Source organism: Archocentrus centrarchus, chromosome 22 (assembly GCF_007364275.1).
Source record: "Archocentrus centrarchus isolate MPI-CPG fArcCen1 chromosome 22, fArcCen1, whole genome shotgun sequence".
In the NCBI taxonomy this organism is placed as follows: Eukaryota; Metazoa; Chordata; class Actinopteri; order Cichliformes; family Cichlidae; genus Archocentrus; species Archocentrus centrarchus.
The window spans coordinates 10,949,011-10,964,042 of NC_044367.1; the positions used below are offsets into that span (position 1 = coordinate 10,949,011).

Sequence of the window (15,032 nt, forward strand, 5' to 3'; positions counted from 1 at the left end):
GTTGTTGACAGAAAAAGAAACCCCTAAAATTGAAAAAGGGTGCACTTGTTTTTTGATTTATCATTATTGTATATTGACTGCTAGTCTGGTCCACCAGCCAGGATTACATAATATATGATGAGACAGGATACAGTTAATCCTGTGGGGTGTGTAGGATATGAAATACATTAGGCAGGTCTTCGAAAATCCAGTGCTTGGTTTTAGTGTGGCACACCAAGTAATATCAAATAATTTAGTCTGATATTTAGTCAACCGAATTTGGTACCTTTACCATTTGCACTTGTGTATGGTATTTAGCCTGCCTCTTTCATTCTTTCCAAGTTGCACCCAGCATAATATGAGATTATTTCATGCTTTGCACTTTTATCTAAACTCCTAAAACCGCAAAGAACTTGTTCAGCTGGAGCTGTCCTCCTACTTGAGGTGCTGAAACAAACAAAAAGAAACAACCGAACACATCAAGTATGTTAAGAAAATGAACACAATACCTCTCAGTACTGTCCATCCCTTTTACAGCTGCTTGATGCTGCACGAGTGAACCATATCCGTATCACTACTAAAAGCCCATTTTCAATCTCAGTTTAGAGTCTTTTAAAATATTAATGTCTGTGTGACACTTGAAGATGACCAGCATTAGTTTGGTGCCTTTTCTTGGGAGAATTACAGTGTACTCAGGGGGATCAAATTATAAAGGGATAGCCCTCAACTCCTGCAAGTAATGTACAGCACTTCGGTGAGAAAGCAGCATTTTGGCACAGACAATTGTCAGACATTAAATTATGAAAATTATATATATTTTACTGAACCAGTTTATTACCTTGCAAACTTAGTAAATGCTCTTGTCTATCATGTGTAAACATCTGTTACACATTTTTTAAGAGACTGAGGTAAAAAGTTACAGTTTCTCTCTCCATTTAAAGCATCTGCAGTGATTATGAATTCTTGGATTTTTAAAATGACCTTTAAACCCCACCAGGCTTTGTTTACTCCAAAGAGTGGCGCTAATTCCGACCCTTCTTGGATTTTCTGAGATGTTTCTGAAAGCCTAATACCTCTATTTATAGAAGACGCATAATTGGGAGCCTGAAAACAGGATAGGGCTCCTCTCTAATTAATAAACAACACTAATTGCCATCATCACTGTCATTTATCTGGTGTGATGAGCCATGCATATATCGAGTCTTGTGAGATTATTCTCTGCTTCCTTTCTAAAATCTGAATATCACTTTCCACTCAATAAGGCATTTAGTCATATTAGTCATATTTTCAAGCTCTCATTATGGTTTGACATAATCCACTAAAATGTCAAAAGTCCAGTGCAAATCTGCCATTTTTAAGGCCACCTCCCTTCATCAGAGTCGGAAATGGAACAAAATGTCAGTTTACTAGTCTGCCTCTCCTCTCCAAAGAGCATCACGCATTGTCAAGAAATAACACAGTCAAAGAAGGGCCGCTTTACTTAGTGTAAAACCTCAGTTTGCTCCAAGAATCACATTTAAAACACTATTTTATAGGATAACCCTAGCGTTAAAACCTAGTTACTATGCAGTAGCATAAGCACAGAATCAACAAGTCACAAGAAGTTGACCAGCATAATATTTTTTGTCCTATCCATCAGAGTCCAAAATGAACAGCAGCAGACAGAAGGTGGCAGCATGAATGGAAGCCTCAAAGGCTTATTATCATAAAAATGGTCCCCCTAAATTCCAGAAAATGATGCTCACTCAAGGTTTGCCACCCGAATGACTCCACGAAGAACAATCGGGAACAATAGGTGTGACAGAGAGAAGTGATGATGCACCTGGTTTGGGTGCAATAGTCTGACACGTTGCCAGAGATAAGCTCATCTTCACCAGCCACAACACCTCCACCCCTACTATGAACTCCTGAACGTTCCCTAAATCTTCAGATCTTTATGTATAAAAGAAAAGGCAGCGTTCACGCTCATCAGACATTTTTCAGCGACTCTGTTTCCCCCGCTCACTGCAGCACTCGCAGCACCCTGCACACCCACCTTCCCTCAGCTCTGTAACTTGATGAAGACGATTGCGCCATTAGTAGCGCATTTAAGCCTCCCGGTTTACATTTCTATCACTCCACGGACGTACGACTTTAAAATTCACCTCACTCACCTTGCAAAACTCCCTTATCGCTGACGTCTGGCGGTGATAGGGATGCTGCTGATTTTTCTTTAACACCAAGAAACAAGAGAAACTCCCACCTTCTCAGGGGTCGTCAGACAATTAAACACCTACCTTGGAGGCGCTAAGGGAGCGTCCAACAATGGTAATGCCAATACTTTAATTTTATTCGCAGTATTAGAAAGTTACTAAGGTCGATTTAGCTTAGCTGTGGAAATTATTTACATTTTTTAACGTTAACGGATCCCGCCAGATAGGGGGAATTTCCCCCCACCACATAATAGCAACACAAATTGAAACTTGTTTTGCTATTATATATAGTAAATGCAAAGCAATCCAATGAAATCTACATATTACACTGGATTATGGTATTTATATCAGTTTGCATCCCATACATACAATGGTTTATGCCATTAGAGAAAAAAAATATTTGAAAACAATTAATTGTTATGAAAATCTCAGCGATCATGTCTTTTTAAAACTTATTTATTATTGCTGCTTCATTTTTTATTATTTATAAAAATAAATAAAATGATGAACCTGTTCAGTATAGTGACGGGGAGAAAAGCGTATAGTCTTAAATTCCTGAAGTAAAATACTGTAGAATTAATTTGGTGAAATACTGTTTGTATTACTGAGTCATGTGTGTGTGTGTGTGTGTGTGTGTGTGTGTGTGTGTGTGTGTGTGTGTGTGTGTGTGTGTGTGTGTGTGTGTGTGTAAATGTGTAGATGTAACTTTAGAGTTTCAAATTCCTGTTGCCTTTATTGAGACCTGCACAGCAAGCTGTGCTTTAACTACATGCTTTTAGTATGGGGTGTTTGTGTGAGTAAGTCATGTTAACAAGAGACAGAAAATGCAAGGAGCAGTCTTATAGCTTTTTATTCAACCTTGTTTTATTGAGACTGAGACTAGCTTATGTACCTGTACGCTAACAGCACAGGAGGTAAAATAATTGAGGATGTATTGCCACCTACTGAATTCGTTTTTCCCTGCATTGTCCTACTTTTTGTCATCCATCCATCCATCCATCCATCCATTTCTTTCCTTAGCCACCTTCAGCAATCATCCTTTGAAAATGCAGAAAACAATAAACATGCAAAGGAAGTAAAGGACAATTAAATCTCATAAAATTATTATTACACAAATGCATACTTATTTAATAGATCTATATGTAATTAAATATGGAAAAATAAGTTTGTGAAAAAAATACTGCTTGAAGAGTCGTCGGATTTTATGTGTTTAAAATGTTTGATTTTGTCTCGTTAGTAGCAAAAGGTGAATGAACTCCCAAAAGGGGGAAAAAAATAAAGAAGAGGAACACAGACGGATCCGGACCAGCAGGCGGCGGTAGATAAAGGAGTTGATGCGGTGATGTAAAAACGACGTCAGTGTCTCTCAAAGACGCCTTCTTGTGTGCGTTTGAAGAAGCTCCTGAGCTCCGTAGTGCTGAAAGGACAGCTCCTCCGCCCTCTGACATCTGCAGGTAGGCAGATGCGTCGGCACCATGGAGATAAAATTACGGAAATAAAATTACTGGCGCAATCATTATCATATTGGAAACGATATAATCTAATTCTCAAAGAAAATAGAACTCGAGGGAGATGACCCTACAGTAATATTATAGATGCTTTCTGTGGCATCCACAGTGTTGTGTCACTGCCCTCTAATGAGGAACGTAAAGACCAACTTTTAAATTTGGTCGTGTTTCCTTTTCGTGGTTTGACAGCCTGCGAGTTGCGCATATTTTAGTGCTGCAGAAGATGAGATGACAGAGAGAGGGATAAGACATTATTGCTATTCTCAGTGGCCCCTGGGAGTACCCACCCCCACTTTGCTCAGAAATGAGTTTTTTTTTTTCTAAGCAGCAGGCTTACATTCTCTTCAGTCTCTTCTATTAAAATGTCTGCACTATGCTCCTGGTGGATAGTTTAAAATCAAATTCCATTTTATTTATATAAGAGCTGTATATATAAAGGCAAATGGCCTATAATATTCAACAGAAAACTCCAGCAATCGATCCCCTGTGAGCAAGCATCTGGAGATGGTGGAAAGCCTTTGACCCTTCCTTGGACCAACCTGTGTTCTTGGAAGGGTCATTCCCTCCAACCTGCTACTAATTTATTCAGTTATCCTAATATAACAATCACCCTACAAGTAAATTACTTTATTAGTGGATTAAGACTGTTGTTGCTCTGTAAACTGCAAACAACACTGCCAGCTCTTTAGGTATTTAACAATCTTTATAGGCTGGTAATGTGATTTGCCTCTTGCCAAAATTGCACTACAGTATGCTCTGTTTTGGGGTACATTTGGGGTTTACTTTCCATTTTCATCTAACATCAGATTGGCCAGAAGTATGAGCTATGATGAATGGATTCATTCATCATGAATCATTTCTGATTTCTAATGAAATGTCTGCATGTGCCTACAGAGACCTATTTCCTTGCTTTAAGAAATAAAAACTATTCCACACAGTAAATTGCCACAATAAAAAAAAGAGAGAGAAAAGTTTTTATTTAACAGTGTTCTAGTCCTTCCACAAAACAGTGCAAACATCAGTCTTTACATTAAACAACAGATGCTAGACTGTTCCTGAGCCAGCATCTTCATCATATTACACCCATACAAGCCAGATTGTGGTGCTTTGTGAAGGGAGCAGTATCTGATGAGTTTCAGAAGAAAGTTATATGAAAACTTCTGATCACAACAGTATACATATGTATATGCCACCTATAGAATACAGAATATATACCACCTACAGAAATACTCTGATGATTTTGCAGTGGTTGGCTGTATTAGTGTTGGGGGTGGTCTTGGAAGAATGGCATGCTTCTGAATGTGAGTAAGACCAGAGACGTGGTGATCGATTTCAGACGACGTCTCCACGCCTTGTGTCTATCCTGGGACAGGATGTTGGTGTGGGGAAGGAGTACAACTACCTGGGCATCCACATCGACCAAAGGCTGTACTGGGAGACCAACAGTGTTGTTGTATACAAAAAGCACAATAAACTAAACAGAAAGAGTGGTGGATGTTGTAAATAGGCCTCTTTATTTAATATCCCATTTAAAATCATAAATGATTTATGATTCCACCGATTATTGTTATTTAGAACATTTCTGGTAATTGTTCATGTTATATTAGATAAAAACAAATGTGCTTTTCTTTCAAAAACAAGGACATTTCAAACTGACCCCAAACTTCTTCACAGTCACTTTCCACTTGCACTCCTTCTGTTAACTGTGTTCTTTACTCCCACACAGATATGTTCACCAGGATGTTAAAACTGAGACTTCTCAATGCTGTAGCACCTGCATACTTTTTCATGGCTACAGCGGTCACCTTCATTTTGCACTTTGGCTTCTTCATCCCAACAATTTTCCCAAGTCCAGGTACATCACTGCAGGGGTCTACAGTTCTTCATACAGTTGTGTTCCTTTTCTTGATGTTCAATGCATTGGGGAACTACATAATGACTATTATATACCCAGCTGAAAGTGCAGAGACTGTGATTCCAGTGTGTTCACCACACTGCTCGGATAAAGTGGACGCGCACTACCTCCTCAACGGCCGTCACTTCTGCAAACTTTGCAAGAAAGTTATTCTCAAGAGGGATCACCACTGTTTTTTTACTGGAAACTGCATCGGCAACAAAAACATGCGCTACTTCATCATGTTTTGCATCTACACATCATGCACATGTTTATACTCTTTGGTTCTTGGTGTGGCCTTTCTGACAGTGGAGTACTCCATCTCTTTTGAGAACCCTCTGACCTTTTTGACTCTTCTCCCTTTCTCCACTGGTTACTTCTTCATGGGTGAGTTTTCCAAAGAAGCTAATAATTCAGAGGGATTTAATTTCCAGCTTAATATTTTTATTGTTGTACTCTACTAGAGTTTGCATAATTCACAGCTTAAAATTATCTTTATTTATGGTGCTACCCCTCAATTCATTCCCATTCAGCTGACTTTCTTCTGATTGCAAACAGAAGGTTTAAACAGAAGGGCAGCAGGGCTTCTGCACTCACACCCAAAGCTGTGTGCCTGAAGTGGCCATATTAAGGATATCTGCTTTTATTGATATCATCCCAAGATTTGAAAAAAATGGTCTAAAACAGAGCATTTAGGTCAATCTGCCTGAGCTTTTGGGTCACAGGTATTACTTGTATATACACTGACCTCATTATTTAATACTTTGGCTATCTTTAATATGAGTATCCACCATTCTAACAGAAAGTAAGGAAATTCTTACAATGAAATACTAATTTCTCTTCCTCAATATCTCTTCACAGGAACAATCTCAGGCTTGCAGTTGTTCCTGGTGCTGATGCTCTATGTGTGGCTGGGCATCGGTTTGGTGTGTGCAGGTTTCTGTTGTCAGCAGGTGCTGCTGGTTGCCCGGGGGCAGACGTGGTGTCAGATGCAGAGAGGGCAACTTGCGGAGAATCACAACCCCTGGAGAGCTAACCTCAAGGATGTTTTTGGTACCCGCTGGATCCTTGGCCTTATACTGCCTGTGCAGACAGCGGAGGTGTGCTCTGAAGACGCAGACGCACATAAACAGGACTGATGAAAAAACACATATCGTAACGATAGCTCCCCACAGGTCAAACAAGTGACACATGTTGTAGAAAATGCTTTCTAGGGACCCATGCGGTGAACGATGTTGAATATGGACAGGATGCTTTTTGACGTTTAAAGTAGTATGTAAAATAGCTGTTAGCACACATTCCTTTAAGGACAGGAGCCATACAAGCAATGTGAAATAAGTGCATAGTCTAAGTGTATCCTTTAGATAGCTTTTTAAAAGGCACTATTAACACAAATAAGCTGGTCATTTTTGGAAATCCAGCAGTTTTACTCATACTGAACGCTTCCATAAAAATATAAAGATGGCTTTGCATGCCTTCACAGCTTTGCAGTTTTGGATTATTTGACAGCCTATGCCATGTGGTGCGCTGAGATTATCAAAGTGCATTGTTCTTCCACACATCCTATTAAGATGCTACAATGCGACATTCAGGAAACTTTGGGTAGTTTTTATGACAGTGACTCACGTTTGTCATTAAGGGCTATCAGACAAGGAAACAAGTTTGTCTGCAGCATAAACTGCCAGGCTCGACAATAATGTTGTGACAACTGCATGTTGAGCCTGATGTACTCTAGTCAAAGTAATATGACTCAGTTTGATGAGGGAGTCCTCCTTTAGAAGAATGGGTGGGGAAGATGTAAAGACGATTAATATACTATTATCCAGGGTATTATTCACAATGTGCCATGAAGCCATGTCTTATATGCTTATAGATGACCCCAAAGATGAGGTATTCACCATACTGCTAATAATAAAGGGGCTCTGCATAATAATATTAAGGACTTTTCACTGTTATTCTTCAGCTACAGACACACTGCTCATGTTAAAGATGTTTAGGGTTTCAATAAGTATAATTTCTAGAGCTATTTTCTCTATTCCTGTAATACCAATAAAAGTATTCAAATCACAATAAGTGATTAATTGTCGTCTTTAATAATGTCACACTGCTCTTCAACAGTTTTACACAAAGCACACTTGACAATATCAGGGAAAAAAAGTATCTGAACTGTAATAACTTGCCCTTTTAAAATAAGACTTTTTGTTTTTAATATTTAGTTTAATTACTAATGATCAGAATATACAAATCATGGTTCTTCAATAAAAGTGAACCTAGGCTTAACATTGAAAACAAAATTTACGACTTGTGCTTATGATGATTTTTATACATCTACTTTGAATGCATTATCTAGCCACACTATGGGTTGTTATATAATTTCAAAGAAGAATAATAAGTCTTTGGAAACCTTTAGTATATTTAAACTTTTTCCCACATTAAGCTCATAAAGAAATACAGAAATCTTAGCTGCTCAAGCATTGATGTGAAATACAAACATGAACTTAAAAAAAAAAAAAAAAAAGGTACAGGCCTCCAGATAAACATATTTTGAGAGGCAACTCAGAAATCTGAGATGAAAGAAAACAAAAACACTTCATTGTCTTAAACTTTAAATTAGTAATAATACCAATAAAACTATGGTAGGAATGAAAATGACAGCAACAAATCCCAAGGCAAGACAGTTATATGGCTACAGCGCTTCACTTGCTACAAGCTGTAGGTATGAAGTTCCTATCTTTAAAAAAAAAAAAAATGAAGCTTACTTTAACAGAACTTAACAGAATCTTTGCAATAATCTCTGTTTACAGTATTCACACAGCTTTAATCTTGGTCAGAAACATGATTAAAAATAAATAATATACTAAATAAAATTATTCTTTTAAAAACATATGACCTAGCTAGCCATCTGAACTCTCATTGTTATCCAGCTCAGACAATTCCTACAAAAGGTGCATCTCCTCATTTAGTTTCATTTATCATCCGCTTCAGAAATAAAGAATAAAGAAAAACAACAGACGAGACAGCAACCTGTTGATTAAAGACGGGTGATGGATTTGTTCAAAAAAAATTGTAAATTACCCCCATATTTTCTCCACAGCAACAACATTCACGGCATGTATAAGGCGTAAACCCCATGTGTCTTCATATGTGCTGTAAGGCATGCATTAATGCAGTTAAGTAGGGATGCACCAATATACTGATCGAACATCACTATGAGATGAAATCAGACATATGGATGGCCATCAGCTTATTGGCATGTAAGCATTTATCAAAGGCAGTGGCCAATGTTTATCCACAGTGTGCCATCAATTTTGCGCTGGTTTAATGATAAAAGCTCCAGCCCCCCCCTAAATAAATAAAAAGCTGTAGCCCTATTGCAAGTGATACTTGCTATTTTGAAACACCAGAGGCAAGAAAATTCATTATAGGCAAGGGTTTGAAATACAAGCATGCTTCCTAACTCCCACCTCATAAGAGCGGCTGCTTCGACCTCAGCGTCATAGTGTCTGTGGACTGATCACATTGTTGTGTCACAACTACGCATCCATAATTGTGAAAAGATATATTTAACTGAAACTACAAGTACTTGTAGTCTTGTTGCCTAAACTTAAGCCAGCAGTGCAAATTTTTTCCTTCGTCTTCTGGCATTGAAAATAAAAAAAACCTCTTGCTTAGCATAATTATGAGGAGGAGAAACTTTTCATCTTCTAGTTTCTGTAGCCTACCTCTTCTCAATTGCTGCCGTTTTTCCCATCTCCTGCTCTGCTAAATAAATCATCGCTGTCATTGCTCAGAGTGCACAAGTATGGAAAATGTCACCACAGGCAGTAGATTTAATCACTGCTATCCTGTAAAGACATTTAGCTGGCTTGAGCAGTACTATAGGACTGAATGTACTCATCCACCCTGATTTGCTATCTATACAGACTTTGTTGGTCTTTATACCACCTCTTTCTACTTCGGATGGTATTTCACAGTCCTTTATCAGCAGGTTGCAGAGCTATTATATCACAACACTGACTGGTCAACTACAGTGATGATCCTTCAGTAATATTAATTGTGATGTTGCTGGATCAGCATCACAGGATATGAGATAGACCCTTAGTTTCATATCCAACCAGCAGTTCTAAATTTGTCTGGGTTCTTGACTTTCATGTAGAAAATAATTAACACCTAGAGCAATCTGATGAAGGTGTGAAAGCTTGAAGTTTAGTTCTAGTAAAAAAAATTTGTCCACAATTATTAAATCATATTGTGACCTCCTGATTAATCCTCTTGCCTCCAGATTCAGGACTGATGATTATGTCCAGAAATGGTTTAGGCTAGGACGCTCTGAGCTTTCGCCCCCCACTGCTCCTTTTCTGTGTCCTGCAGAGAAAGCTGGAGTTTAGTCCAGAGTTGCGGGTTTCCACTGTTCAGAGCCTCCAGCAACAGCGTCGTCTGCTCCTGAAGCTGCTGCAGCTCGCCCTGGGTGCGCTTATTCTCTTTGATCAGCTGCTTTGTGCGCATAGTGATCCCCAGCAAGCCAGACTTGTTGAGTATGTTGTAGGTATTGCTGAAGCGTTTCAGCTTATTACTGCGCAATGAGTGCTCATCCTGGTATTCGTCAGCAAGCATCCCGTTGTCTTCTGTTACAGTCCTAAATTCATCTATGTAAGAGGGCACGGAGCTGGTTTCTACTTGTGAGGAGAAAGTCGTGTTGGAAAGCTGCTCCTGATGCTCAGCTGCCTGTGTTTGGTTGGTTGGTGCTTCAAAGTTGGATGTGGTTTGGGCTGTCATCTGCAGTGATGACAGGGGGCTGGGTGAGCTGTACACCCTGTGGCCATGATGATGCCTCCTCTGTCGCTGGTCATATGCTGCTGTTGCACTCCCCCTCACCCTTGAGGATCCTGCCCTCTTAGTGGGTGTGTCCACGGGATGTGGGGCAATTCTGGGATATGATTTGAGGATGGGCATGTAGCTTTTTGACTGTCGCATGTTTTCAGAACCAGTCTTAAGAGAGCTGCTGTTGTCATTTGATACCATGGGTTGAAGAAGAACCACTTGTGACTGAGGCATTATTTCTAAGGGTGAAGGAAAGCTCCACTGTTTTTCTGTTGGAGCCAAGGAGGATGGCTATAGAGAGAGAGAGAGACAGAGAGAGAGAGAAAGAGAGAGAGAGAGAAAACAAAAAAGCAAAAAGAAAGAAAGACTTTTTTTTATTATACAATAATCATATAGCACCTATGATACAGTAGCTGTTTAACATAACGAGCATAACAGAGTTTGTTTATGGTCAATGAGCTCAGGGATCGATGATGATTAGTATCCATTAAGTTTGTCAAGCTTGTTTTCCCATTAATGCATTAAATCAAAATCAATATAAATTTTTTGTTATATTTAATGTTTCTACTTAGTGTCTCATGTTGACACCTTTGCATTATAAGAGCCACTTGAGACATGTCTTAAGAGGCCTCTCTGCCTCTTTGAAATGGATGAATGACTAAAGTGTGTGTGCAGGGATGGGCTACATTGAACCGTCATTATCTCAAAATGAGAGAAGGAAGATGCAGGGTATTTATATCTGTTGGTTTAATTTAAATGACAGCTCATTGTGAGTGCTTGCAGAGATGCTGTTTAGCTCCCATCTTCAACTTTTGTGTGTCTATGTGTGTGTTTGTCAGTGAAAGAGGCCACTGTGTGTAGTGAGAGCTTGATATAGAGTGGAGGAGAAACAGGTGAGGCATTTTACACATATAAGCACAGAGTGAACAACTTAGCAGAAATGTAGGCCTAAAGAAAAAAAAAAAAACACGAGCCAGCTATATGTGTTGTTACCTAATCTCTAACAAGAATAAAAATTCAGGGTGCAAAACACAACAATACTATGAGTGAAAAAAAACAAAGCTCCATATAGCACTACAGCTCAAGAACAATAGAGCAGTAAAACATTCCAAGAGTTATGAAATACATAGTGGTCAGACACATACTGTTGTATTTTACCTGCTTTAAGACAAAGTTGTTCATGATGATCATTGGAGACAGTCCAGTGTATGAACCTCCCATCACAGCCACTTGTGGACCAGTTTGCTCCTGGCTGACTATTGACCCATTTCTTGCTGCATCTTCAGAGTCAGTCACTTCGACTGTACTGTGGTACTCCGAGCTAGCATCTGAGAAGATGACACAACAGGTATATGGGGCTCATTAGGTTTAAAACAGATCTGTCGTGCGTGGAAGAATATTTGCAGTATGAAAACAGTGGCAGATGTAGATAAACATCTGTAGCATGTCAGAAAAGGGATACCATCTTCTTGATACTCAGGGCTAAACCAAATTCAGGTCAAACCTCATAACGTAAATAAAGGTCCCCAACAGAACCTAGCCTAAATAGAAAATTTGACCTAGATCTCCACATTTGATTAGGATTGACCTTGTTCATGAACTGAGTCATTATCTGTAAGTATAAATTTATAAAGGCTAATTATATCCCAGGTATCCCAAGACACATGTCCTTTCAGACAAACTCAAACATATTTTGAACAATCACAAAACTTAAAAGGTGTGCTAGTTTTTGAGCAATGTAAGTGAATCAAACCTGAGAAGCCTGAATCTCTTTCCAGATCATGCTTGGATATTCCAAGGTGTGAAGTCCGGGTGAACAGCGGAGTCCTGTGACTGCTTGGTTGATTAAACCGATTCATGATGATCTCTCCAGGAAAAAAAATAAAACAACTAAAAACGTACAGCTGAAATGAAATAAGATCAAAACACCGGGTCTTAATTTCTACAGAACAATGTCAAGCAAAATTTTCATAGAGTTTGATATTTTTCTTTCATTTTAACTCAGTTCAGGGACTGAGGAAGTAGAACGCCATATTCATGATAGCCAAATTTACTATCTATAAGTAGCATGTCCATTTTAAAACAGTAAAATGGGCATAGTACTTCCTTTAATGTATTTGCATTTTTTTTTCCATGACAGGTGATACTTCATGGTTATGGAGGCCATTTCAAGGAGTTAAGTGCTATTTAAGATGTGTGGTTACCCACAGAAGGGTGAAAAATTAAGGGAAAATCCAACCACTTAACCACTTGCTGTCAGAACAACTTTAATCCACTTCAGGATTTCTCAAACTCTGCTGCTTCTTCCTAAAGATATTCCCTCCTTTGGTGTCTTGTTAAAGAAAGTGAAGATTGTTGATTAATATCAGGGTCCCTCATCTCCAATAGTTAGGGGGACCACATGACCCTCTGTCCCACATTTTGATAATGTAAGAAAAGACACTCATTCTAAAGGCTTCTATTGAATAACTGTGAAGAAAGCAGCAAAGGCTGGCACCGAGCATCTACTACTCCAAGTTAAGTCACAAGCTAAACAGATTTTTGTGGAATATGTTGAAAACTACTAAACTACTAAAATACATCTCCAACACCAGTAAATATTCAATAATGGTTAAAGTCCTTATTTTTGTGAATCTCAAAAAGAAATGTGCCAGTTGAGCTATACATCCACACTGAAACCCAAGCACAGGTGCTTGGAAGATCTCATTTAAATACAGTTTGTCCCTCATAATAATAAATGCCTATCAGTATTAGGTCCACATTGTTGCACACAAGCATACACTTTCTCCCTCTTTTAGTTTGTTGGGATCTGGTCATCCTACCCATTTGTGTTCAGCTGGGCTGAGATCTAGTGACTGAAGACCAGTGAATGTGATTGTCATCATTTCCCTACTCATTAAACCATTTACCACAGTATCTTAAGGATGAATGTAACCACTAGCATGAGAATATAAATGCAATGGCAATTTTATTTATGTAGCACATTTCATCATATGCAAACTCAATCTGCTTAACGCAGATTACAAAAGCATAAAATCCTGTGTGGGTTTAACAATGCCTTAATTTAGTGAAAACAGCCAAATAAACCTTTGAAAAATGATAATGTTTTTTATTTTGGAAATCATTTACAGTTTTTCAGTAATAAGCAGTAATAAGCTGAAAACGTCAGCTTTAGCTTATTGAACCTACATACCTTTTACATATATCATATATATGGCAATCTAGTTATGTAACTAAAAACACAAAACAAAAAAAACAAGCAAACAAACAAAGAAAAAACAAACAAAAAAAAAAACCGTAGACCAAGCAAAATAATGAACTAGGAACAAATAAAAATAAATAGCAAATGTGATCAATCATGGGATAAAAATGAAGCAGGGTCAAGGCTTCAGTTTTTTCAATTAATTTGTCCCCGTCTGTAAATGAGTTTTTATAGTAATGTATTACTATATTATCTCGTTTATCAGCCTGCTGTACACATAGACCAGAAAATCTGAAATACAAGGACTCACAGCACAACAGCCACGGTATAAACATTTTTAATAATTACGCTGTCTTACTAAAGCTTCTACTCTGAATTGTTTACATGACTGAACAGCACTTCACGTTTAAGGCCTGCACTTGTTTATACTGTTAACAACAACAAACAGAAAAGATCACGCACACACTTTACGTTATGTTTTAAGTTGGACAATAAACAGTTTAAAACGTCATAAAAACGTAGTATTATCTAGATAAAGTCGTTTTGAACGCTCCCGTTTTACTGACCTGAAGGGCCTGTCACCCTCCCACAACCACTCACTGCAACAACAGTCATTGCGAGACATACTTTTTAAACAATTTCCTACTCACCTAAAGTACGACAACAAAGAAAAGATATTACTGCAGACAATTATTGTTATACAGCTGGGATGCTGAACAGTCCAGCGTTTCTAACTTCCTATTAGCTATTGCTAGTGCTGTTGTTTTCCAACACACGCAACTTTGTCAACACTGGCTGCTAACGACAGCTAACTTATCTCTGTCATACACACCACTTTATGGTTAGACAAATGTGCTGCTGCAGAAATAAAACACAGAAAGCAAAATTAGCTGCTGTCTCCACTGTCGACAGTGTGTTTATCTGTTTGCTATGCATTTAGCTGGTTAACGCTAGCTGCTAGCTATCGTAGCTTTAGCTGAGAACTCATGAGGCTGTGGTCGATAAACTAATATGACTAAAAGTAAAATTCCTGCAAACCTTACCAAGACGTTGTTTGCTTCAAGGCCAAAATCCTATTATAGTAGCTTGCAAATATGTGGCTTTACTCTAGTTAAAACCACCCTGCTCCTTTTTAGCTAACGCCAACTCGACTTCTGTTCTTTACAAACTACAAGCCCTCAGTGTGGGCTTACAGGAACCCACAATTACGTGCACGCTTTCACGCAGATGTAGTTTTAAAAACACATCTGTGACATTAAATTATTTATATTCAGGTATTTATGCCGTGAATCTTTTTATTATGGAATACATTTCTGAACACGTAAATAAGGATCATATTTCATGTTGAGAAAAAAAAAACACATTTGCAACTATATGTCTCTTGCGGCAACCCGGAGAATAGGTTTCTAAAAGTAAGTAAATGTTTCCAGATGAGG

General features: G+C 38.4%; 2 protein-coding genes across 2 annotated transcripts; one reads left to right on the forward strand and one right to left on the reverse strand.

Moving 5' to 3' along the window:
- The first annotated feature begins 3,525 nt into the window (after positions 1-3,525).
- zdhhc22 (zDHHC palmitoyltransferase 22) lies at positions 3,526-7,608 on the forward strand. Its single transcript, XM_030719320.1, has 3 exons — positions 3,526-3,625; positions 5,406-5,960; positions 6,435-7,608. The coding sequence occupies exons 2-3, from the start codon at positions 5,408-5,410 to the stop codon at positions 6,710-6,712; spliced, it is 831 nt and encodes a 276-aa protein (XP_030575180.1). The 5' UTR covers positions 3,526-3,625; positions 5,406-5,407; the 3' UTR covers positions 6,713-7,608.
- A 54-nt stretch (positions 7,609-7,662) lies between these two features.
- cipca (CLOCK-interacting pacemaker a) lies at positions 7,663-14,771 on the reverse strand. Its single transcript, XM_030759144.1, has 4 exons — positions 14,640-14,771; positions 12,148-12,298; positions 11,553-11,722; positions 7,663-10,685 (listed from the first exon to the last, which is right to left on the reverse strand). The coding sequence occupies exons 2-4, from the start codon at positions 12,251-12,253 to the stop codon at positions 9,888-9,890; spliced, it is 1,074 nt and encodes a 357-aa protein (XP_030615004.1). The 5' UTR covers positions 12,254-12,298; positions 14,640-14,771; the 3' UTR covers positions 7,663-9,887.
- Positions 14,772-15,032: the final 261 nt, after the last annotated feature.

What these genes read in the sequence shown, in the direction of transcription:
- zdhhc22 (XM_030719320.1), top strand. Translation starts at nt 5,408, where the DNA reads ATGTTCACCAGGATGTTAAAACTGAGACTTCTCAATGCTGTAGCACCT. An exon ending in CACTGGTTACTTCTTCATGG is followed by an intron (nt 5,961 to 6,434) that starts GTGAGTTTTCCA and finishes ATCTCTTCACAG; the next exon opens with GAACAATCTCAGGCTTGCAG.
- cipca (XM_030759144.1), bottom strand. Translation starts at nt 12,253, where the DNA reads ATGAATCGGTTTAATCAACCAAGCAGTCACAGGACTCCGCTGTTCACC. An exon ending in AAGAGATTCAGGCTTCTCAG is followed by an intron (nt 11,723 to 12,147) that starts GTTTGATTCACT and finishes TCATCTTCTCAG; the next exon opens with ATGCTAGCTCGGAGTACCAC. An exon ending in ACAACTTTGTCTTAAAGCAG is followed by an intron (nt 10,686 to 11,552) that starts GTAAAATACAAC and finishes CTCTCTCTATAG; the next exon opens with CCATCCTCCTTGGCTCCAAC.